The sequence below is a fragment of the Rhinatrema bivittatum genome, chromosome 8 (genome assembly GCF_901001135.1).
Source record: "Rhinatrema bivittatum chromosome 8, aRhiBiv1.1, whole genome shotgun sequence".
NCBI classification, from domain to species: Eukaryota; Metazoa; Chordata; class Amphibia; order Gymnophiona; family Rhinatrematidae; genus Rhinatrema; species Rhinatrema bivittatum.
Genome location: NC_042622.1, coordinates 83330199 through 83356360, shown reverse-complemented (window position 1 = coordinate 83356360; position 26162 = coordinate 83330199). Strand labels below are relative to the sequence as shown.

Below are 26162 nucleotides of genomic sequence, written 5' to 3'. Positions count from 1 at the left end.
TCTATGTCATTCCCCCACACTCGCTTCATGTCCAGCATGAAACGAGATTTGGAGTGGTGGCTGACACTATCGGCACTCACGACGGGAGCACCTCTACGGCCCCCAGTACATCACACTGTCCTCACCACACACACTTCCACCAAAGGGTGGGGCACTCACCTAATCCACCTACAGATTCAAGGTCTGAGGTCCGCCTGGAATGGTCACGTCTATCTATGTCATTCCCCACACTCGCTTCATGTCCAGCATGAAACGAGATTTGGAGTGGTGGCTGACACTATCGGCACTCACGACGGGAGCACCTCTACTGCCCCCAGTACATCACACTGTCCTCACCACACACACTTCCACCAAAGGGTGGGGCACTCACCTAATCCACCTACAGATTCAAGGTCTGTGGTCCGCCTGGAACGGTCACAACAGATCAACCTCCTGGAGCTCCATGCCATCCGGAATGCTTTCTGAGCCTTCGAACATGCATTTCTAGGGAAAACAGTCATGGTCCACATGGACAACCAGGTCGTCATGTTTTATATCAACAAGGAAGGAGGGTCTGGTTTCTGGAACCTTTGCAAGGAGGCAGTAGGGATCCTGGAATGGACAGAGAGCAAATCCATCACCCTACAGGCTACATACCTCCCTGGCATGAACAACTCCAGAGCCAACAGACTGAGCAGAATCTTTCACCCCCATGAGTGGGAATTCCATCAGGACGTGGAGGAAAGACTATTTCAAACCTGGGAACTTCCACGCATCAATCTTTTTGCTACAGAACAAAATCAAAAGATACAAACCTTCTGCTCGGTGTATCCCAGTTCCCGACGACTAGCGCAGGACGCATTCCTCATCGACTGGTCGGAGGGTCTACTCTACGCTTTCCCTCCTAATATCTCGCAGAGTCCAGAAATGCATCGCGGATGATGCAGACCTGATTCTCATCGCTCCAGCGTGGCCCAGACAACCATGGTACGCATATCTAGTTCAACTATCGGTGGATCGACTGATCCCCCTGGGCAGCAGTTCGGGCCTCCTCACCCAGGAGGGAGGTTCCCTGCTTCACCCATCTCTGAATCTCACTGCGTGGAGATTGAAAGGCTGGTAATCCACCACCTGAACCTTTCCTCTTAGCTTCAAGATATTCTAGTTTTCTCCAGGAAACCCTCCACAAGACAAAATTATCAAAGGAAGTGGGCCTGTACTCCTCCTGGTGCTCAGAAAACAGGACGGACCCGTTCACCTGTCCCCCTGAGCAACTAATGGAATATCTCCATATGCTCTACCGGAAAGGGCTAGCCATGGCATTTGTCAGAGTCCATCTCAGTGCCATAGCAGCCTACTGTTCTCTGCACAACGAGGCCCCAATCTCTTGTCACCCGCTCATCTCCAAATTCATGAAGGGGGTTTTACGCCTCCAGCCTCCGATTCAGAAACCTCCATTTCCATGGGATCTAAATGTGGTGCTGGAACAATTAATGCTACCACCCTTTGAACACTGGACACTTGCCATCCCAGGTTCCTTTCCTGGAAAGTACTATTTCTGGTCGCCCTCACCTCCACGAAACGAGTCAGTGAGTTGCAGGCCCTGGTGCACTACTCACCCTACTTGGAATTCTATCACAACAAAGTTACGCTGCGTCCGCATCCCACCTTCCTTCCTAAAGTGGTGTCAGTTTTCCACCTCAACCAATCCATTGCACTTCTGACATTTTACCCAAAGCCACATAGCAATGAGAGCAAACATAAACTACACATGTTGGATTGTAAGCTGGCACTCGCTTACTATAAACGCCATACTCTGAACGCAGAGCCTCCCAGAGTTTTGTTTCATTTAATCCTAACGCCCTAGGACTTCCAGTTTCCAAGAGAACCCTTTCGTCCTGGATCTCAAACTGCATCCAGTTCTGTTATCAGAAGCGTTCGGAAGCCTTGTCTACCTCCCTAAGGCTCACCAAGTCCGTGCTATGGCAGCTTCAATAGCTCACCTTCATGAGGTCCCATTCTGGACATTTGCAAAGCTGCCACCTGGTCTTCGCTGCACACGTTCACAGCACACTACTGCTTAGTCAAGCAGACTGCAGCTGACGTGCACGTGGGCAGAGCAATTCTCAGATCGGGCACTTCTTGAGGGCTGTGAGGCCAAACATTAAGAACTGTCCGCCTACCTTTTCTACTGTCTTGAGCGCACCACCTCTCCTCATCATCAGGACATGATCAGAGCTTTTGCGCTCAACACATCAGCTGGGGACTCCCAGACAGCTTGGCTAATTCATGCTGCTTATCTATGGGAAAAGAGCAAGTTTGCTTACCGTAAATGATGTTTTCCATAGATAGCAGATGAATTAGCCATGCTGACCCTCCCGCCTCCCTGGACAGTTATTGTTCCATTTCCCATTGCTTGGATACGGACTGAGGGAGACTGGGGCAGCGCAGGAAGATCCACACAGGCGCACTACACTGAAAAGACTCAGTGTTCTAAGAGAGCTCCACCACCTAGCCGCCCGGAGGACGTCCCAGACAGCATGGCTAAGTCATCTGCTATCCATGGAAAACACCATTTACAGTAAGCAAACTTGCTCTTTCTTTTGACTTTTCCTTTGCTGCTACTTAACTAGCAAGTTATCCAATCACATACAACCAGATAACTTCACCAAGTACAGAAAGACCACAAATTACAAATATGGAGACAGAGACTGGAATGGAAACCGAAAAAAGCCACTCTGCATCCAGTACAAAACTGGAGAAATGGAAACAGAAATAAGGCACCTAACATAGTACCAGGATATGCAATAATGCACACAAACTAATCCGTACAAAGTTACACCTTCATTATGGCTTGCACTCAAATGGTAGCAACCCTACCTATAAAAAGGCAACACTACAAATATTAAACCAGGCCCTAAACACCAATAAACCTCCAATTAGGAAAACAAAACAAGCCAAGCTGCTATAGATTCCCACACAGAAATTTATTTATTTATTTATTTATTTATTTTTAGTTTTTTTATACCAATTTTCCTGCATAAAATGCATATCAAACCGGTTTACAATGAAATAATTGTAAAACTATACTAATAAATGTTTCAAAACAACTGATAAGCAGAATAACATCTAACAATTAAAAACTCTTAAAAATTATTAAAAATTCACCAAACACCAATAAAATATTTCAGAACTGCAGACATGTCACATAATACCCAATAATTAAAAATGGCAGTGAATTAATAAAAATGAACGTAAAAAGCGACCGTTACTTACCCTCTCCAGAAGCTCTCCTTCTCCTTTCCTTTGCAGGCCAGTAGCACACGCCAGAAGCAGCAGTGACTGCTGAAGCTGTCCTCACTGTCCTCTTCCTTAGGGATTACAACCAGTCTCTGTCTCTCACACACACATACCAGTCACACCCTCAGGACCAGTCTCTCTCCATCTCTCTCTCTCTCTCTCACACACACACACACACACCAGTCACCTCCCTGATCAGTCTCTCTCACACATACACGTCACCTCTCTAACCATTCTCTCTCAATCACACAATGCTCTCTCTCTCTTACTTACCACACAGGCTCTCAATCAAACACATGTTCTCTCTGTCTCACACACAAGCGCTCAATCACACACATGCTCTCTCTATCTCACTTATACACATGCTCTATCTCACACACAAGCTCTTAAACACATACATGCTTTCTCTCACTTATACACTGACTGGCTGGCTGTCTTTCACTTCCACTCCCTCCCTCCCCTGGAGCGCAAATGGTACCTGCAGCAGTCTCCTCCAACCCTCATGGCCCAAGAAAGAATTGCCAGTTGCTTCTGATTTTGCTCCAGACCTGCGCTGCTGCTATTGCCGTTACTTGTCAATGCAGCATGGCCTTTTCTTCCCACATGCCCCGCTACACATCATTTCCTCTTCCAGGCCGTGGGTGCGGGAAGAAGAAAAGGTCATGCTGCAGTAGCCGGCTTCAACGAATACTGCCATTCCTGTCTGTCTGGGTTTGAACATTCTGATAGCCTGGGAGGCAACAGCAGCAATGGAAGAATGTCTGTCTCTCGCTTGGTGGAGGAAGGGGAGAGAGGAGCAATGAGAGACCGGGTAGCATGCGACACACCTGCTGGTGCTTGTCGACACAGTGGTGTGTTGCGACACATCGGTTGAGAATCACTGCCTTAGACTACATGTGTTTTTACCTTAATAATAGGTGAGGTCAGTATTCAAAGACATTTAGCCAGATAAGTCACAAGTTATCAGTTAAATGCTAACTTTTTGAATATTGGGGCACTTATCCAACTGGATGTTAGCTGGATAACTCATTATCCAGCTAAAATTTAGCTGGGTAAAAAAGAGGTGTTCTGGGGAGGGGTAAAGTTATCCAGCTAACTTAGCCAATTTTCAATTATATCCGGCTAAGGCCTAGATTTATTAAGTTACGATAAGGCTCTATCACATGTTAAATGCTGTTTATTGAGCGATATCTCCACATTGTGGCAATATCAGTTTTCTAACTAAATTCCATCCCCATGGAAAATACCTGCTTTGCATGCATAAAATTAACTAATGAATCCAAAGCAGCTAATTACTAGGCAATTTAATGCAAATATAATAAGGCAGCTGAAAGAAAAAATCCAGCCCCATTATTTTATTGCATTTCAGGGAGGTGTAATTATTTTTCCCTAGGTTCATCAGGACGCTAATGCGCATCCTGATGGCCCCAGGATGAGCCTTAAAGGAAAATGTGGCACAAAACTTAACACCTCCCTGAAAGTGATAAAACACCCCCACCCCACCTCTAGAGGCAGCACAGACCCCAAAAGTTGTATAAAAATAGAATAAAACTCATGCAGTGATGCCCTGCCCCCACCCTAACTCCTGCCCTTTGATAAAAAAATTAACCCCCCAGGCCAAGCAAAGCCCCTGTACCAATAACTCCCCGGCCCCCCCATTTGCAGGACCCCTCAACCAAAGGCTAAATCTATGAAGTCTAGTGGGATACCAACTTTGAAAACAGGGCCTGGTGGGCCCCGAACCCCCCCATTACTTATAGAAGAATCATTGTGGGCTAGTGGAGGCTCAGAGCACTCAGTAGCTCTGAGCCTAGTTGATACCATTTTCCAAAATAGCACCGACCGACCATTGCCTCTATCATGTTACAGGGCAATGGATGGTCGGCCCCATTTTGGAAAATAGCATCAACTCTTCTATAAGTAGGGAGGGTCCAGAAGATGGGGATCTGGGTCCCATCTAGACCATCAGGCCCTGTTTTCAAGGTTGGGGGCTCCACTGGACCCCAAAGATGTATCCTTTAGTTGTGGAAATTGGGGCCTAGGGATCATTCAACTGGGGGGAGTTGTTATTGGTATCGGGGGGGGGGGTTTGCTTGGGCAGGGGGGTAATTTTTCATCAAAAGGGAAGGATTAAAATGGGGTGGGACATCTCTGCACGAGTTTTATTCTATTTTTGTGCAATTTTTGGGGTCGGCACCATCTCTAGAGGTTATGGGGAGGTGGGCAGAGGTATCGCAAGACCCCTGGGAACAGTATTCAACACTTTCGGAAGGGATGGATTTCGGGCCGCTTGGCTCTTTAAAATGTTCACTTTCAGAATAGAAGGCGATATATAATATATATCATATACTCAAATTAACAAAACATAGAATGATATAACAATCATATATATACAATCTTTTTATTGAAAAAATTACGAATATACAAAATGTCTAAATATCTATATTAAAAAAATATATCCATTATACAGTATCACCAAAGATTAAATTAAAAAATACTAAAAAAAAAAATCACATATCACTCACACCTATACATACAAGACATATAAAAAGTCAGAAAAGGACTGCCGTCCAATATATTAAATACCTCACCTTCAGGCAGATACAGAAAAACGCGCGGGAGAGCCGGCGAGCGCCCACTTTCCCGGCGCGCGCACAGGCCACTCTCCTGGGCGCACAATTCAGGAGGGTGGCCTATGCAAATTAGGGCCCGCGGTAAAAAGAGGCACTAGGGACACTAGTGTGTCCCTAGCGCCTCCTTATTGACAGGAGCGGCGGCTGTTAGCGGGTTTGACAGCCCACACTCAATTTTGCCGGTGTCGGTTCTCAAACCTACTGACAGCCATGGGTTCAGAAAATGGACGCCGGCATAATTGAGTGTCTGTCTTCCGACCCGCGAGCCGATTTTAAATTTTTTTTTTTAAATTTTTGATTTTTTTTATTTTTGGGGCCTCCGACTTAATATCGCTATGATATTAAGTCAGAGGGTGTACAGGAAAGCAGTTTTTTCTGCTTTTTTGTACACTTTCCCTGCGTCGGCAGAAATTAACGCCAGCCTTTGGGCAGGTGTTAATTTTTAAAAGTAAAATGTGCGGCTTCGCTGCACATTTTGCTTTTTGGATCGCGCATTTGCATGTTGCGGGCGCTATTAGTTTCGGGGGGTTGGCCGAGCGTTTTCGACGCGCTATTACCTCTTACTGAATAAGGGGTAAAGCTAGCACGTCGAAAACGTGCGGCCAAACCCGGGCTAACAGTGCCCACTGTTAGCGGGCCAATACAGTACAGTGCGCTCCACTGGAGCGCACTGTACTGTATTGGCCCGCTTATTTATTGTGTTTTCTCAATAGGACATACACTGATGGTGAACTGCTATTTTTTTATAAGTAGGGCTATTGCGCCTGGTAGTAGAGGGAATTTGTGTTGCTGTTATTGAAATAACACCAGAATATCTTTTTTGTATGGCAAGTTGTACGGGGAATATTCTAGTTCTTCTTTATACCCATTGCTGAGGGGCGGAGGCGGGGCTTCCTGTGGATGCAAAGTGTACATTTATATTTAGTCTTGTGACTGTCATGTGTTCAGTGTGTCACGCATGTGAGAACCATCTATCAGGTGTGTCCTGACAGAAAAAATGTTGAGAACCACTGGTCTAAGGATTACTGGGATTCAGCTACAAAATTCTGCAAAATAGCTTATGCTACTTATTATTCTTTAGCATTAATCATGTGACATGCCCTTAGTTCATGAAAATAGCAGAAATACCACTGAAGGAAGTGTTTTTTTCATACAGTGAGCAAAGAACTAGCTATAGTTTTTCATCTCTTTACTTGCTGTGCTTGATCAAAATTGTTCAATTAAATTAAGTTTATATCTACCTTTCTGTAGTAGAACTGATCTTTTATCAAAATTACCTACTAGAACATTTTGCTCATCATTTTTGAATCATTGATTTGGTTGTCTAGGAGCTGATCTGAGATTCCGACCCTGAAACTATGTTAGTGAAAAACAGACCAAAATTCCAGACACATCAACCAGAAAAGGAAACTGAAAAAAAAAAAGGAAGCTTTTCTCTATTTTGTTTTGCTGTCACATGAAGAACCAGTGGTGCAGGTCACACTACAAAGCTCTCTTTTTAGTCAGTAAGGAGGTCCAGACAACTGATCCGTAAAGATAGACTTTTATTGCCAGCAAGATGCAGCTAAGACAAAGGCTCAGTACAACTGCATGCCCCTCCCCTCCAGGAGCAGACTCTTATGCACTTTACAGTTCTTATCTTTTACACATGCGTTCTAAGCATTGCTGAGCAAGCATATTCCGGCTGAAGGGGCTACTGACCCCCTCCCTAGACACCCTGGAACTTTCGTGAAACTTCTCCCATGTTCTGCAGGAGAGGCTGCTGGGACTTGCAGTTCTGGAAAGGAATTCGCGAGTCTGCAGTAATACAGCCCATCACATAATACATCCATTGTTCTAATCTAGGTTACAGCAGTGAAAGCTTATCAGAGAATAAGAACAGCGAAGCCAAAAAAAATGAAAATGTGCAATGTGCTGACAGAGAGTTTCTCAATGTCCTAATTACAGCTGTATTGCAGACTGTAAGTAAACCCGTCATGAAGCAGGGAATTCTGGTACATGAAGTCCTTTGTCAGGTTGAAGCGTTCAGACCCCTTCATTCCCCCCTTTGATACTTATCATTCTTTATGAAAAGTATCACACCATCACAACGCAACTGTGGAGCTGAAAGAAACAGAAACAAGGAAAATTAGCAATTTGAGTTCTCAGGGGGCCCTAATTTCCCAAACAGTCCGATGGTTTCTTCACGGGTTTGAGACGGATGGGCCCTAATGGCTCCACCCCCCTTTGTAGCCCGAACTTGTCATGTATGGGAAGATGGCCCAGGATAAAACATGAGGATGGTTAAACAGGTTCTATAGGCTCAGAGGAATACATGTACAGTGACAGAAGCTGCGTGGCTGTTTTGCGTTCAGCAATGTCCTTCATCACCCGACGAAGGCAGTTTGAGCAAGAAAGGAATAATTCAGGGTCCTAAAAAACAAAACAGAATTAAACTGGCTGGGATAACAAACAAGCTCTTAAATCCACCGATCATGGAAAACCAACCACGGAATCCATTGGTCCAGTCCCAAGCACTATTCCATTGCTGGACAGGGACGTGTGCCATCTTGACCATGCGATCAGTGATGTCTTGGATAACCTTGTTTTGGTCATCTACCTGTAAACAACAATTGGAGAGGTTAAATGTTCCACAAACCCTCCTTCCTGGGCCAGAGGGTAATCTAAAACCAATCTATTCTGGTACACTGCAGTCATAATTTTGGTATTTTGTTTTGCCCAGAGTTTAAGAGCGAAAGCAGTCGTTGGTGATGAGCTCCAGGACTGCCTGAAGCCTGATGATTCGATGCAATTAATACTGCTTGGAAGGGTTCCCGAGTTGCCCCTTTTTGCTGCTTCATCTGCTCTCTGATTTCCTTGACAATAGGGTTTGATTTCCTGGTGTGTGCTTTGCAATGCATTACAGCCACCTTGCGAGGAAGCCAAACTGCGTCTAGTAATTCACGTACTTCTGATGCATTGTTCAATTGTTTTCCCTCTATAATGCTCCATGCACTTGAATTGTAAGGAAGGCATATTTAGAGTCTGTATAGATATTTACAGTTTGTCCTTCTGCCAACTGCAGAGCTCGAGTAAGGGCAATTAGTTCAGCTTTTTGTGCAGACGTTCCTGGGGGAAGAGGTTGAGCCTCAATGATTTCATCTTCGGATACAACAGCATATCCAGCAGAACGTATCTCATGAATGATTTGGCTGCTCCCATCAGTGAATAAAGTCCAAGCTCCTTGCCAGGGTTGATCCCTCAGGTCTGGTCTACTGGAATGTATTGTCATGACTTCTTCACAGTCATGGGCAACTGGTTCAGGTGCCGGCATAAGAGTGGCCGGGTTCAAGTTTTTGCTGTCTTGTATTTGAATTTCAGGAGTTTCACATAACAGAGCTTGATACTTTACAAGACGTGAATTAGTCATCCATTTTGGCCCATGAGTTTCTAGTAGTCCTTGGATAGTATGAGGAGTTGTTACGTTCAAGGTTTGTCCAAAAGTTAATTTGACTGCTTCTGGAATTAGTAAGCATGCAGCCGCAATGCTTCAAAGACAACCTGGCCATCCTTTTGCAACATTGTCCATTCCTTTTGACAGATATGCAACAGGTCGTTCCTATGATTCTAGAGTTTGAGTCAATACCCCAATGGCCATTCCTTTCTTTTCATCGACGAATAGATGGAATGGTTTCATTACATCTGGCAATCCTAAAGCAGGTGGTTCAATTAAGGCTTCTTTTAGTTGACGTAAGCTTGCCAGTTCGTTTCCTTCCCATTGGAAGGGTTGAGATTCTGCCTCTTTACCCCGCAACTTGTCGTACAGGGGTTGGGCCATAACAGCATAGTTAGCAATCCACAGCCTACAGTATCCTGCAGCTCCAAGGAACGCCCGGAGCTCTTTCTTGCAAGTGGGTACAGGTTGATCTCTTATAGAACTGGTGCGAGAAATCCCCAGACATCGGGTTCCTCCACGTATTTGGAAGCCTAAATACTCTACTTCCAATTCACAGATTTGCGCTTTCTTTTTACTTGCACGATACCCTTTTGAGTACAACGTCTTTAGCAGCTGAAGAGTGGATACCGCACATTCGAGGTACGTCTCTCGAAACAACAGAAGGTCATCCACGTATTGTATGACTGGCCCATACTTTACTTGATACATCTTTAAATCTTTTGCCAGTTGCTCACCGAACAGCGTAGGTGAGTGCCTAAACCCTTGAGGCAACCGTGTCCATGTGTACTGCTGCTTTACTCCAGTATCTGCATCTTCCCATGTGAAAGCAAAAATCTTTTGACATTCCTCCGCCACCGGGACGGAGAAGAAGGCATCTTTGAGATCAATGACACTGTACCACTTTGATGCAGGAGAGACTTGAGCCAAGATTGAATACGGATTTGGGACGAGGGCTACTAGATCTGCTACTTGACTATTCACTTTTCTTAAGTCTTGTACTGGTTGATAGTCATTAGATCCAGGCTTCTTTACTGGCAACAAAGGGGTGTTCCAAGCAGATCGGATTCGCCGAAGAATGCCCAAATCATACAGTCTTTGCAGGTGTATCTGGATTCCTTGTCTGGCCATATATGGAATGGGGTATTGAGGTTGATTAATCACCTGTGCATTCTGTTTCATCTCTATCCATATGGGGGTAGCGTCGATAGCTATTCCTCCCGGGTTCTGTTCGAACCATACTTGGGGTACACTATCCATCAGTTGTCTTCATTTTTGTTGAGGGGGGTGTTGTTTTCATATCGATGTTCGATGGTTCGTTCGACTATGGGAAGATGTAGTCTCCATTCTTCTTGGAGGGGACAGATGAGTATCACTGGATGGTCCCCGAAGGAGGCTTTAACTTCCCCTGTTGGTTGAAATCTCAATGTGGTCTGAGGCTTACACAGCAGGTTCCATCCGATAAGGGATACCATGGTCCCGCCTACTTGTATAGTTCATTCTTTCTGCAGAGGGGCAGTGAGTACCTGACCTGAGGCACCCACTATAGAAACAGTCTCTTTTGTCGGGGGGGCCGATTGGTGCAGTCATGACAGATCGTTGGCCTCTGAGTCCAACAGGCCCCTGATTTTTGTTGTGTTACCTCGTGGATCTCCACCAGAGGGTCAGTGGGGATTCTTCCCTCCCGGTCTCTTCAGGCTGTATGCTCCTTGTCGCCTCCCCCGCCATCTGCCAGTGGGGGTTGTCCGATCTCCTTCCTCCTCGGCCCCTTTGTGTCGGTGCAGGTCCATTTTTGTCGTTAGTATTCACTGCAGGGCTCCCGTATTTCTTTTGCCATTCTTCTCAGTCTCTCTTCCAATGGCCTTCATTTTTGCAGTACGCACACTGATTCTTTCCCAAAGGGGGGGTCTTGTTCCCCCTCCTCTTCGCGGTCTGCCATTGTCTTGGCTCCTTCCCGTCCGCGTGTCCTCGAGAGCGGCGGCTAACAGTCACTTTCTCCTTCATGTCTCTACTTGCTTCTCTCTTTTCTCTTCCACTTCTCTATTTCCACATACTTGGTCTGCTATAGCTTTTAACTGGCTGAGGCTCATGCCCTCAAAGCCTTCGGCCTTCTGCAGCTTCTTTCGGATGTCGGGTCTCTATTATTAAGTTCCTGGTTGCAGGGACGGGTCCTTTTCTTCTCTTCCTGATCCCTGTTCCAATACACCTCAAAATATGATGAAAAGATCACAGTCCATCTGGAAATTGAATAGGTGACCTGCGCCTGGAGGCAAATCAGTTCTGACGAGGCTGAGAAGCTGCAAAACATTGCTTCCTTCATACTTGTAAGTTTGGCATTGGGTTAATTCAATAAAGTAAACCTGGATCTGCAGGCAAGGATCCAAGGGGGGCGCTTTAGGTGTGCAGGAGTGATGATCAAACCCTTGGAAGCCTTGTATCAATTACATTGCAAACACTAAGAACATATGGTAATAGCCAGAGCCCAGCCCCCACCAGTGGTAAAAGAACATAATTGCAATATATATATATATGTGTGTGGGGGCCACTACTTTATCATTTGGGCCGACTCATATTTGCTCTTGTTCCTAATCTTGCATAGTGGCCCTTTCTCTTGCCCACAACTTCCAATAATCCTTATCTTGCGCCTGCCACTGAATCAAAATTTTTAATATTAAGTCTTTGTTTTCTCCGTTTTTTGTTTTTTGTTTTTTTTTTTTTTTTTTACAAACGGCATCCTGTAATTCCCACAGTCAGCGCTGCACATGCTTGGCTGTCTTATCTTGCCAGTTCCTTAAAACAGGGAGTAGCTCTGCATATTTAACTACTGCTAGCCAAAGAAGCAACAAGAAAAACTTTAACAAAGAACCCATTCTTAATCATTTCTCTAAATTTCCCAGAGACAGCTTCAAAATAAACTGCGTCAGCAAAAGGGAGTTCATACTTTATCATGCGTTCCAATGTAACTTTTAAATAACAGATAATATATAGGAGACAAGTAAGAACAATAATTAACATGGTATTAGAGAATAGAAAGATAAGCATAGGGAGGACACTGGGATAGAAGATATGAGAAAACTGAAAGCTTCTGATTAATAACGTCAGCATTGAAACGCACAGCCATATTGAATGCACTACGCACTGGCTCAACGTCTTTTTTTTTTTTTTTTCCTCTGGCTCGATTCCCTCCTCTCTCCTGTAATTATCTCTGCCGTTAACCCTTAACTGCCATCAAGTTCTAAACTTCAACACCAGTAAATGCATTCTCCAGCAATCAAATCAGTATTTTAACTTAACACTGTAAATTAATTTGTTGTATAGTAGTCTTGTGCAGCATCTGTAAACCAAAATCTCTTCTTATTAGGGTTTAAAACAATTAAAACAATTAAAAAAATCCCTGGTACATGTGCTTGCAATTCACAGATAGCAGTTACATACATTACAATCCTTAATTAATAATGGGGACTTCCAGTTCCCCATTTTGTGCGCCTGAGCCACCATTACGAGGGCGGCTCCCTCCACTAACTTCTTTGCCCACGACGGAGGATTCTCAATGACTGCAATCCAAGCAGTTATGTACGGTATATCCTCAGGGCAACCCGGATTCCCTTCTTCACTAACTATTTTCTGGACCCTCGTGGCCGTTTGGAAATCGAAAGTTCCTACCGGAGGCCAATTTACACACAAACTGGGCCACCTATGGGTGCATCGTTGAATCATTCCGGGTTTAGTACATTTATGTCTATCGAACACTTCCCTATAGTGTTCCGTCATGGCTTTTAATGGAGTCGAACCGCCCCCTCCCATTAGGATAGAATTCACAGACAGAGGAGGGAAGGGAAGACGGATAGGTAAGGGGTCCGTATCCGTCAGACACAAAAGGGTCACAATCGCCCCGACTAGGACGCGGTCAGCCCGGCCTAGAACTGCGAGGCCATTCACTCTCTTTCACACAACAAGAAACCTATTCCCACTATCGTACGCGTTACTTCTTTTTCCTCTTTTTATGCGCGTGGCTTTCGGAATGCAATTCCTACCAAACCACCGCTTGGGGTGTGATCAAAGCCCCCTCGGTCCCCTCACGGATGGACCGGTTATTTGCTACTCTTTTAGCTATTCTTCACTTTTCCCATCATTCCCATAATACTCGCCTGCAGGGTTCTTCCGAACGTCATGAAAGCCTTCTTCCCGGATCACCAGCCCAAAGGTCTCAGAGGATCTCCGTGGAATGACCCCCTCAGATACCTGATCACTGAACTCAGCGGTGGCCACTCACCAGGCAAGTCTGGGGGATCACTCCGCCACAAAATCCCCTGGACCAACTGGGGGGCTAAAATAGCGTTCCCGGTACCTCCTGGCTGGCTCGCCAAATGTAACCGTCTCTTTTTAGTCAGTAAGGAGGTCCAGACAACTGATCCGTAAAGATAGACTTTTATTGCCAGCAAGATGCAGCTAAGACAAAGGCTCAGTACAACTGCATGCCCCTCCCCTCCAGGAGCAGACTCTTATGCACTTTACAGTTCTTATCTTTTACACATGCGTTCTAAGCATTGCTGAGCAAGCATATTCCGGCTGAAGGGGCTACTGACCCCCTCCCTAGACACCCTGGAACTTTCGTGAAACTTCTCCCATGTTCTGCAGGAGAGGCTGCTGGGACTTGCAGTTCTGGAAAGGAATTCGCGAGTCTGCAGTAATACAGCCCATCACATAATACATCCATTGTTCTAATCTAGGTTACAGCAGTGAAAGCTTATCAGAGAATAAGAACAGCGAAGCCAAAAAAAATGAAAATGTGCAATGTGCTGACAGAGAGTTTCTCAATGTCCTAATTACAGCTGTATTGCAGACTGTAAGTAAACCCGTCATGAAGCAGGGAATTCTGGTACATGAAGTCCTTTGTCAGGTTGAAGCGTTCAGACCCCTTCAGTTACATCGAAACATATTTTTTGGCAGGTTTGTTGTTCAGGGTATTGAAGAGGACAACTTGTAGAAAATGAAAGTGGTGGGTAGGAAAAGGGTAGCAAAAGCCAAAATATGAAGAGAAGAGAATTTTCAGCAGAAGATCTTGAATTCCACATTAAGCAGGGCATTGTAGGTTTTTCAGGTAACTGGCACAAAAAAGAGTAACAAAAGTAGTACTCCTATGTTAAGCTTGCTGCAGGCTTAGTGATCTCTGGAAGGCAGCTCATATCCAGGGTCTTCTGGAGGAGGAACGAGGGGTTTACAGTTGATTATAGATATTGAACATAATCTAATATTCTTTTGTGTGGGATGTGGAGTGCAGTGCTATGTTCAAGTGACATGGTACAGTGAATGTGATTGGAGCTATAAGGCAGACTATATGGCTAGACTGGTATGAATAATTTTCTGAATAATAGTATGCTCATTTGATTCAAATGTTCCATAAATAGTATACAGTTACACAATGACATTTATAGCTCCCATGTTTTAATTGGATAATTTCTAGTCTACTCTAGAAAACGTGTATGTAAATGCTGCTTAGAATATAGAAATAGTTCAGTGTTTCTGCAATGCATAACTATATGGGAACTACAAAGGATCATTCTGGGAAGACAGTGATTGGGAGTGATTGCTGTTCATAATCCTCACAGTAGTTCTTATTCTTTTTGCTAAGGTTAGTGTTATTTAACCAACTAGAAAAAATGTGATTTGTGGGCATGATGCTAATGAACATCTTGTGTGCATCATTTTTATGATAATATATTCACTCATGTATGATTGTGTAAGTATGTATAATTGGGGAGATGTGAAAGACCAGGCCTAAGGGGGGGCATTAATGCCAGTAGTGATATTTATGTATAACCCTTTCTCAGGCATAGAAGGAGAAAACAGGACTCGTAGTTTGAGCTCCCAACATGTTTAGGTCCTTTGGCACAGACATAAGTAGGTATAGTATACTTTGAATGGGCAGTACTTGTGAAGGCTAACCAGGAACAAAATGTAGGCTTGTTAGGTGATTGTAAGTTGAGAATAAATATGGAAACTCAAATATATGCAGTAAAAACTAGAAGCATTCTGTCATGTGTTAAACAGGAGGAGGGTAGGATGGAAGTTAGGGTGCCAAAGGTATTTCCTTTCTACTGTATAAGACCCTCCTCGGTTCATATTTGAAGAACCGTTTTGGGAGCCCATACTCAAAATGGCTATCCAGGTATTAGAAAAAAATGTATAAAAGGTCTCTAAGCTAATTAAAGGGACAAGGAAATTTATATTCACTATGGTTCAGAATAGGCTACCAATGGATCCAAGATGGTTGAACCTGCTGGTTGTGTGTGAGGTTGTCCCAGGCGGGCCGTTTTACCTTTCTGCTCCAATATGCCTCATTCAGCAAGGAAACGGCGAGCTAGAGAGACAGAAGCCTTGCCGATATCTTCTGTTCCTATTTCTGGCCCGATGGACACCTATGTGCAGCGGAGAAGGGAAGAACCAGGAGAGGTTTGGGAGGAAGTTTTACCCGATGCCTCCCTTGAGCTACGTACCACTCTGTCCCCAGAAGAATGGATAGCCCCAGCTAATCCTGTGGAAGAGAGGACTAACACCCAGTCCCACGTGTCCAACATACCTGGTGATGGTCGGACCTTGAGCGGATAATATGAGGCAGAAACACCAGAGGTGGCCTTTGAACCCTCCATGTGTTGCACACCCTGGCCGCATCCAGGCCTGCTCACCTCTCTCACGCTCCTATGGGACCCTGTCTTTTCTCCCCTTCTGCCGCGGCAAGCCACCTGCGTCTCCGGTGCCCAGTGTCGGCTTCTCTGGCTCCCTCGTGCTCTTCTGACTCCCAGGCCTCGCAGCGAGGACCACGCTGGGGCTTGGCGTCCTCCGCCATGTCGACTCCGCCCCTAGGCTCACACGCATGCTCTGCGTGTCCCTTTGAAGGGACTCTGGCAGGAAACTGCTCCGTGGCACGCCCTGATGATGTTCCTTGACCAGGCTACTTAAGTGAGGGCCTTTCTCCTAGATCCTCACCTTGGCAACAGGTCGTCACACTCGTCATATGTATGTGAGTTGCCCTCGCTGTTCCTGTGTCTGTTCCTGTTCCTACGTTCCTGAGTCTGTTCCTATTCCTGAGTCCGTTCCTGTTCCTAGTCTTCTGCTGGCTTGACTACCTGGAACTCTGACCTTTGGCTTTGACTCGGCTATGCTCGGCTTGACTCCCTGGAACTCTGACCTTTGCCTGGCTGACCACTCTTTGGACTGATACACTGGCTTTGACCCTTGTGCTCTATTCGGACACTCTCTTTGCCTCAGGTACTAACTACAACTCGGCCTGCATTGGTGTGGCCGCTGCACCTTGTGGACTAGACCATTAGGCTCCACCTATCCTGTCCGGGAAGCCGCCAGCTTCACCCACATTCCTAAGGCTTCCGGTATCCCGAGTTCCGGTCTGGTTCACCTGCTCACCGTTCACCGAGCACCGCTGCTGATCCTGGATACACCGCTACCTCATATCTCCTGGAGACCCCCAGAGGCCCACCTAAGTCCAGCCCACCCCGGCACCCAAGGGCTCAACCGCGGGGAACATGGGCTGGTATTGGGGAAGCTCCAGCTAGCCTAGTGTGCTCTGCCTCCTGGCAGCAGGAACCCTCTGGGTTTGCCCAGAGGGTAGCGACAATCCTGCTCCATGCCAAGGGTCCACCTCCAGCGCAACAGGTTGCCAAGGCCATGGACTCAGCGGAGTTGTCCGCTTGCAGGCTATTCCTGGCCTGGCTACTAGGATCCAAGAACAACAGCGCTACATCGAGGCATTGGCCATGTCTGTTGAGAAACTACAGGCTCGACTCACGATATCTTCTAGAACTATCAACTCAGTGGTGTTTCCTACCAGCACTTCTCCTGGTTCCTCGCCTTCCAGGGCATTACTGGCCCTCCCTGCTCCTCCCCGATACAGTGGGGACCCTCGTCTTTGCAGAAGGTTTCTTAACAAGTGCTACATGCAGTTCGCTCTACAACCTTCCCTGTTCCAGGATGAGATGACCAAGGTCACCTTCATACTCTCCTGTCTGGAGGGGAAAGCCTGGTGCATCACCTCCTGTCTGGAGGTGATGCACCTGCATCAGAGTTGAATGATGGTGCAAATTAATTGGCTATGAAGGCGGATGGCAAGTACTGGGCTCTGAGAGAACAGAATCTTACATTCTGCTCCACACACAGCACCATGTGATCTCCCTACACAGTCTCTTTATTTCTTCTTTCTGGATTCCTGATGGGAGGAATCCCCTTGATGCAAGCAGATCTCTTTGCTTCAAAACAGGAAGGAAGGGCAGCCAAAACTTCCTCTTGGATCTTGAACTCATTCTTTTATCCCCAATTGAATTTAGTACCAGAGTTCCTCCTTTTCTCGTGGAGGTTTGGAGGGCAGGTCTTCCCTAATCTGCACAGCCCCAGACACAGAGTTCCCCATTCCTTGAGCCCAGGTGGTGTAAAGGCTCTCAGAAAGCACCTACTACTTAAAATCTTATATCCAAAAATAGATCCAGAGGGAAGATTCTAACCAGCCAGTGATTGGCTGGATAAGGAAACCCCTCCAGACCCTGGTCAGGACCACCAGCAGGGTTTGCCTGGCTCCTCTGACTGGGCCTGAAAAAACTACTCAAGCAAAACTCTTCTCTACCTCCTAACTCTTAGCAAACCTAAAGGGACTGCCTCACAAGCTCTCTGTAGAGAGCTGCTATATAGACTCTCAGGGGGATGGCCATTCCAGACCTCTCAAAGGGAGGGGCTGCATTTGAATGGTAATGTCCCCCTCACACTAACCTGCACTCTCACTAGCTGAACTAAAGGCTTACCCAGGATGATGACATAACCGTAGGGTCCATCACATTACCCACGTCATGGCTAATTCATCCTGCTGTCTACAGAGAATCTCATTTGGGATAAGAAAACTTTATCATAGTAATTTTGTAAATTATTGCAGATAAAGACCAAAAGCTTCCATCCAATCCACCTAACAACTGAAGTCTTTAAGCTGTGATACCTTATAAAGAACCAACAAAAAAAAAATTAATCCTTTAAAGGGTATCACTGCTGAAAAATACTTCCGTTTTCTCCATGACCAGCAAATTTACTAGTACCCTGCACTACCTGCAGCTGGCAATTTAGAGTGCAGCTAGTGCCCCCAGTGCCTGTCACTAGAAAAGATTCCAGAAGTTTTCACAAACTAAGATTCAAATGTTATATTTTCAGTCAGGAAATTAGCATGTTTCTGATAATAGAAGAACCAGCAGTTACCTGGATGATAGCTAGAGATGTAACCTTAATGTGACTTATAGAGAGAGGAGTGCATGAAGACATGCATGTGCTTGCTATGAAAAGCTATACAGTGTTTCCCTGCTATAGCACAGTGACGGTGAGGTTCGGCTGCTAATTTTGTTTCTCTTTTACAGCACTTCCATGATGGTCGACGAGCACAGCAGCATATTGAAACCTGCTGGAAACATCTTGAAGCAGTAAGTCAGCTCTTTATGAAGGATGACAAAGTTATATAAATTTTTCTGATTCAGAATATGGGAAGGAACATACTACAGCTCCCTTTGTTAAGTAGTGAGAACTGATGTGTTTCTGGATTTTTTTACTGATAAATCACTATGGGGTCAATTTTCAAATACTCTAGGAAGTCCATATTCAAACACAATCCGGATAGCAAAGTAAGCCAGATAAACTTATCCGGCTAACTTTGGAGGTACGTTCAATAGTGTAGCCGCAGTATTGAATATAGCCAGCTATCTTAAAGTTAGCTGGCTAAATGTATCCAGCTAACTTTAGGAAAGCTGTTTGGTCCGACCAGACTTAGCCAGCTAACAGGCCAATACAGAAAAACGCACGGGAGAGCTGGCGAGCGCACAGGCCACTCTCCTGGGCGCGCGATTCAGGAGGGTGGCCTATGCAAATTAGGGCCTGTGGTAAAAAGAGGCGCTAGGGACACTAGCGCGTCCCTAGCGCCTCCTTTTTGACAGGAGCGGCGGCTGCCAGCGGGTTTGACTGCTGATGCTCAATTTTGCCGGCGTCGGTTCTCAAACCCGCTGACAGCCACGGGTTCGGAAAACGGACGCTGGCATAATTGAGCGTCTGTCTTCCGGGCTGCTGGCCGATTTTTTATTTTTTACTTTTTTTTTACTTTTGGGACCTCTGACTTAATATCGCTATGATATTAAGTCGGAGGGTGTACAGAAAAGCAGTTATTTCTGCTTTTCTGTACACTTCCCCGGTGCTGGCTGAAATTAACACCAGCCTTTGGGCAGGCGTTAATTTCTGAAAGTAAAATGTGCGGCTTGGCTGCACATTTTACTTTCTGTATCGTGCAGGAATAACTAATAGGGCCATCAACATGCATTTGCATGTTGTGGGCGCTATTAGTTTCGGGGGGGGGGGTTCGACGCGTGTTTTCGACGCGCTATTACCCCTTACTGAATAAGGGGTAAAGCTAGCGCATCGAAAACACGCATCCAAACCTGGGCTAACAGCACACTGTACTGTATTGGCCTGTAAGATAGTCGGCTAACTCTTAGATTGTAGTTAGCTGGCTAATTCAACCCCTCCCAATTAAAAGGCAAACTGCTTGCCGACGCCCACTCCATTCCACAACCCCACCGTTTTTCTAAAAAAAGTGCCTCTGCAGCTTTACAGGTTCCCCTTTCAAGCAGCCCCCATCCCTTCCCCCTCCCGTCTAAATAATAAGCTATCCCTAGGGTCTAATGACCCCCCAAGCCCCAGCCATAAAAAAGACTCTGGTTCCCTGTACGTACAAGGATCAGTCCAGACTGTGGGTTATGCTCCCAGTCCAGCAGGTGGAGTCAGAAGCAAAAATTCGAGGGGGTTCTATATGACGTGACCCCCTGTGCCTCAATCCTCAGTATCTTCTGACTCCAGCAGGTGTGAGCAGGGGACTGTTCAGTCCCCAGCACAGCTTCTTTAGGTCTTTTCCTATTCTTTTGAGGGATCAAGAAATAAAAAAAAAAAAAAAAAAGGAAAGGGCTTCATAGTTTTAATATTTTATTTGGCTATAGCCTTTATTTCAGACTTTTGTCTGCTACTATTTGACAGGACCTTGTTGACTTACTGTTTCTGACCACTTTACCTCTCTTATTCTCTCTTGGGGGAAGAAACTTTTGGGTAAGTGTTTTTTATTTCAGAGACAGTGAATTTTACCTCTTGCCGTTTTTGGCGGCACTGGAGGGCAACTTTCTGACTAAAAATTTTTTCCTGTCAGTTTCACCACCCTCCTCCCGAGTCCGTCGTGTCTTCCTACCCGCGGCCCCGCGACGCGCCATTCCACGGGGCTGCTGCCTTCTGGGAGGTCCTTTCCCCGGCAGTGCTTGGGTCGGTAGGAAGAGGGAGGGTGCTGTTAGCATTTTTCGCTAATTGATAGTACCTTTTACAGGTCTCTGCCGCGCCGTCTGGTTCCTGCCTCCCTGGGGGAAGAAACTCCTCCCTCATGTCGCGTACTCCTTCTTGTGCTTCCTGCGGGCGTTTGGGCAGCCGCCTCTCTGCCGAGGGGCTGTGCTCCAACTGTAATCTCCCCGAAAAAGTTAGCACACCATCGGGGGAAGGCACAGGACACCACTTGGAGGACGGCACTCCTCGTCAGCGGCAGGCCCCGTTCCCGTTGAGCGCGGGAACGGCGGCCATTTTATTTTCTGAGGGAGAAACCGGCGCTTCTGATTGTGAGGAAACGGGGGACTCAGTTTCTCGTCCACCGGCCGTTCTGACACCCACGGTCGGCTCAGAAGACCAATTTACGGTAGGGGAACCCCCGGGGGGGCTACCTACAGGACTACCAGGTTTCTCCCCGGAATTTGTAGTTTTAATGCACCGCGCATTTTTACAGAGCTGCGGTCAGCCCCTGGGTGCGGCCTGGGGTCCTCCTCCTGCCAAGTTACCACTTTTGGATCCCTCATTAGGGGGACCTTCGGCGCAGGGTGTGGTCCAAATTACAGGTTCTACTCCAATGCCTCACAAGCCTCCCGCGGGTCTACCACGGAATTCTCCGGTTATTCCACAGGGAAATGTGCTTCAGGATTCGGTAGGAGATGATCCTTCTCTTTCAGTTCAGCTTGAAGGGGACGATCCCCGGGTGCTTCGCATCTTTCAACTGGAGGAGTTGGAAGGTCTCATTCCACATATTCTACAGGAGATGGACATTGATCCTCCCCCGGACCCAACACCCTCAGACCCTAAAATTAAGAAGGGAGACCCCCTCCTTGCGGGTCTTCGACCTATGGCGAAGGCTTTCCCTACACACCCCAGTTTCTTACAACTGATTTCTAGGGAATGGGATACTCCAGAGGCCTCCCTCAGGGTCAGCAAAGCTATGGAAAAATTATATCCTCTTCCAGTGGATTTTCTGGATCTTTTAAAAGTACCGGCAGTGGATTCTGCGGTCTCTGCGGTAACTAAAAGCACCACCATCCCTGTAACGGGCGGAACGGCCCTGAGGGATCTCCAGGATAGGAAGTTGGAGGTTTTTCTGAAGAGAATTTTTGAAGTTTCGGCTCTCGGAGTCCGTGCGGCCATCTGCACTGCTCTTGCGCAAAGGGCTGGCTTACGTTGGATTCAACAACTACTCACCTCGCAGGATCTTCCTACTCCTGAAGCTCAACAGGCAGATAGGTTAGAGTCTGTGATAGCATATGGTGCAGACGCGCTTTATGATCTTCTTAGAGTTCTCTCTCGGTCAATGGTTGCAGCAGTTTCGGCTCGCCGTCTTCTCTGGCTCCGCAACTGGTCGGCGGATTTCTCTTCCAAGACACGTCTGGGTTCTTTGCCTTTTAAGGGAAAGTTCCTTTTTGGTGAGGATTTGGATCAGATAATCAAGTCCCTGAATGAGAATGCGGTGCATAAACTTCCAGAGGACAGACCTCGTTCAGCTAGGTCTTTCAGTTTTTCCAGAAACCGATCTCGGAACCAACGTCGCGCTCGGACAAACAGGCAACAACCAGCTTCAAGGACTCCATCTTATCGCTCACAGGGCTGGAATCGGTCCTTTCGAGGTCGGCGGACAGGCAAAGAGGCTACAGAGACTCGCTCAACCCCTAAACCAGCACAATGATGCCAAATTAGCCCACGAGTTGACCCCCCCGGGTGGGGGGCCGACTCTCTCTCTTTTACAGGGAGTGGGCTCGCATCACTTCGGACCAGTGGGTCCTAGACATCCTAAGACAAGGTTACGCGTTGGATTTTGTCTACACCCCCAGAGACAGATTTCTTTTCTCGCCTTGCGGTTCTCTCCTCAAGCAGAACGCCGTCCGTCAGACTCTTCAGCGTCTGCGAGCCTTAGGAGCGATAAGACCAGTGTCCGTCAACGAGTTGGGTCGAGGTCACTACTCCATTTATTTTGTGGTTCCCAAAAAGGAGGGATCTTTCCGACCCATTCTGGACCTCAAGACTGTCAACAGGGCACTCAGGGTACCTCGCTTCCGCATGGAAACGCTCAGGTCGGTGTTAGCGGCGGTCCATCGAGGAGAATTTCTTGCTTCTTTGGATTTGACGGAGGCGTACCTCCATATTCCGATCCATCCAGATTTTCAACGCTATCTCCGTTTCAAGATTCTGGGGCAGCATTTCCAATTCAAGGCGCTACCTTTTGGTCTAGCCACAGCTCCTCGAGTTTTTACAAAAGTTATGGTTGTAGTTGCAGCGGCTCTTCGTCGAGAAGGAATTCTGGTTCACCCGTATCTCGACGACTGGCTCATTCGGGCAAAGTCCCGAAGACAGGGGATTTTTGCAGTAGAAAGGGTAGTGTCCCTGCTTCAGTCCCTGGACTGGATAATCAACTACGACAAAAGCCGGCTTTCTCCATCTCAGTCGTTGGATTTTCTGGGCGCTCACTTCAACACAAGAGAGGGAAAAGTGTTCCTACGTCCAGAGCGAGCGCAGGCTTTGAGAGAACAGGTTTTTCATTTCTTGACTCTCCAAGTTCCAACAGCTTGGGATTATCTACAGGTACTGGGGACTATGGCCTCCACGATCGATCTCGTTCCATGGGCCTTTGCACATCTTCGGCCTCTACAGAAGGCTCTGCTATCCCGTTGGAAGCCGGTATCTCGAGATTACAGTGCAGTTCTTCCAATTCCACCTGCAGCTCGACTCAGTCTCCGTTGGTGGTTGGATCCTCAAAATCTGGCCCAGGGAGTATCCTTGGAGACACCGGATTGGTTGATAGTCACCACGGATGCCAGCCTCACGGGTTGGGGGGCGGTATGCCAGTCGAGTTCCATTCAAGGCATTTGGACACACGAGCAAAGTCAGTGGTCCATCAACCAGTTGGAGACAAGAGCCGTTCACCTTGCTTTACAGGGATTCCTTCCTCTTGTTTGTCAAAGAGCAGTCAGGATTCTCTCGGACAATGCAACCACGGTATCGTACATCAACCGTCAGGGAGGCACGAGGAGTCACCTGGTTGCGTGGGAAGCGGAAAGGCTAATGCAGTGGGCGGAACAACACTTGTTTCAGCTAGCCGCCTCTCACATCGCAGGCGTAGACAACGTTCAGGCGGATTTTCTCAGCCGACAACGTCTGGATCCGGGAGAGTGGGAGCTCTCCAGAGAAGCGATGATTCTCATAGAAGATCGTTGGGGTTCCCCCCACGTAGATCTCATGGCCACAGCCAAGAACACAAAGGCCACTCGTTTCTTCAGCCGCAGACGAGAGCACGGGGCAGAAGGGGTAGATGCTCTGGTCCTCCTGTGGCCCAGGCAGATTCTTCTGTATGTCTTTCCTCCGTGGCCCCTAATGGGACGGGTGCTTCGTCGCATAGAAGTTCACCCAGCACCGGTAATTCTGGTAGCCCCGGAATGGCCAAGGAGACCATGGTTCGCGGACCTACTTCTTCTAGTTCGCGAAGGGCCGATTCGTCTCAGTCATCTACCTCGTCTTCTCAAACAGGGTCCCATATTTTTAGAAGAGGCAGATCGCTTCTGTCTTGTGGCCTGGCTTTTGAGAGGCGCAAGTTGAGACGTCAAGGATTTCCGGAGGCAGTTATTTCCACTCTATTGCGGTCTAGAAAGACTTCCACCTCGGTCACTTATATCAGAGTTTGGAAAGTTTTTGAGGATTGGTGTGTTGGTTGTGACATTGTACCGACTAATGCCTCGGTAGTTCAAGTCTTAGCTTTCCTTCAAGCTGGCCTTGACATGGGTCTTGCATATAACTCCCTTAGGGTACAGGTAGCAGCGTTGGGAGCTTTGTTGCAGACAGGAATGCTTTCTCCACTCTCCTCTCATCCAGATATACTCCGTTTTCTCAGGGGTGTACAGCAATTGAATCCTCCTTCCAGATCGCCATGTCCCTCTTGGAGTCTCAATTTGGTTCTCGAGGCTCTTGTAGGACCTCCGTTTGAGCCTTTACGCGCAGCCACCATCAAAGACCTCACCCTAAAGTCTGTCTTTCTGGTAGCCATAAGTTCAGCTCGTCGTATTTCGGAACTCCAAGCTTTGTCTTGCCAAGAACCTTACCTCCGTATTTCAGAGGACGGTATTTCCCTAAGGACTGTTCCCTCTTTTCTTCCAAAGGTGGTTTCTTCTTTCCACTTGAATCAGTCGGTAGAACTCCCTTCTTTCTCCGTGTCGGATTCCAGACAGCTACGTAGTCTGGATGTTAAAAGATGTCTCATGCAGTACTTGGAATCCACCAATGATTTTCGTCTCACGGATCATCTTTTTGTTCTATGGTCAGGCCCCAGGAGGGGTCAGATGGCTTCCAAGACAACCATTGCTCGATGGTTGAAGGGTGCGATTGCTGCTGCATATATAGGGAAAGGGCGCCAACCACCTCTGGGTGTTAAGGCACATTCCCTTCGGGCGCAGGCTGCGTCCTGGGCAGAAAGTTCTTTGGTGTCTGCTCAAGAAATTTGTAGAGCGGCCACCTGGAAATCTCTACATACTTTCTCTAGACACTATCGTTTAGATGTTCGGGCTCCGGGTTTCGGTTCCTTTGGAGATAGTATCTTGAGAGCAGGGCTGGTATCGGCCCACCCGGAGTAGGGAAGCTTTGGTACATCCCACAGTCTGGACTGATCCTTGTACGTACAGGGAAAAGAAAATTATTCCTTACCTGCTAATTTTCGTTCCAGTAGTACTAAGGATCAGTCCAGACGCCCTCCCTAGTATTTAAGGGTTGTATTTGGGATAAGCCTCTGCTCTTCACTCCTATTCTTTCTGCTTCTTCTTCTAAGCTCGTCCTGGGGTTTCAGGACTCTCTGTTTTACACAGTTCGGTTTGACAAGTTCCTTTTGTAGGTTGTTTGTTATTAGTTTAATCTTCGTTCATTATTGTTGAACAAGTGTTATTCTTGATCCCTCCGTCTCTTCTCTTTGGCTTTTTAAGTTTAGTTACTGAGGATTGAGGCACAGGGGGTCACGTCATATAGAACCCCCTCGAATTTTTGCTTCTGACTCCACCTGCTGGACTGGGAGCATAACCCACAGTCTGGACTGATCCTTAGTACTACAGGAACGAAAATTAGCAGGTAAGGAATAATTTTCTTTTGTCTGCTTGTTTTGGGGGCACCCCATCCCCTTGCACTCGCGCCCCCCCCCCCCCCCCCCGCCTGTAATTCTAATTTAAAGCATTGGTGGTTGGTGGGGGCCTGGAGCGCCCCCTTGCTCATGGCCTGGTATATGCCATTATTGGGGCAAGATTAGGACAATGCCATTTTGGATAATGGCGTTGAATGGGCCTGGAACAAGGAGGTACTCCGGGACCCACTGATCACCAATCCTTTAAATTAGAGGTTTAGGGGGTGGGTGTCAGGGTGCCATCCCCCCAGACTACCAGGGTCCTTTTTTATGGCTGGGGCTTGGG

The 26162-nt window shown here is 46.9% G+C and overlaps 1 protein-coding gene across 14 annotated transcripts in view; it reads left to right on the top strand.

Moving 5' to 3' along the window:
• Nucleotides 1–26162, top strand: part of FNBP1 (formin binding protein 1) — a 547949-nt gene that overhangs the window by 216477 nt on the left and 305310 nt on the right. For all 14 annotated transcript variants that reach the window (XM_029614281.1, XM_029614291.1, XM_029614288.1 and 11 more), the window contains one exon: nucleotides 18750–18812. In XM_029614281.1, coding sequence (XP_029470141.1) covers nucleotides 18750–18812 — 63 coding nt within the window. The remainder of the gene's footprint in view (nucleotides 1–18749; nucleotides 18813–26162) is intronic.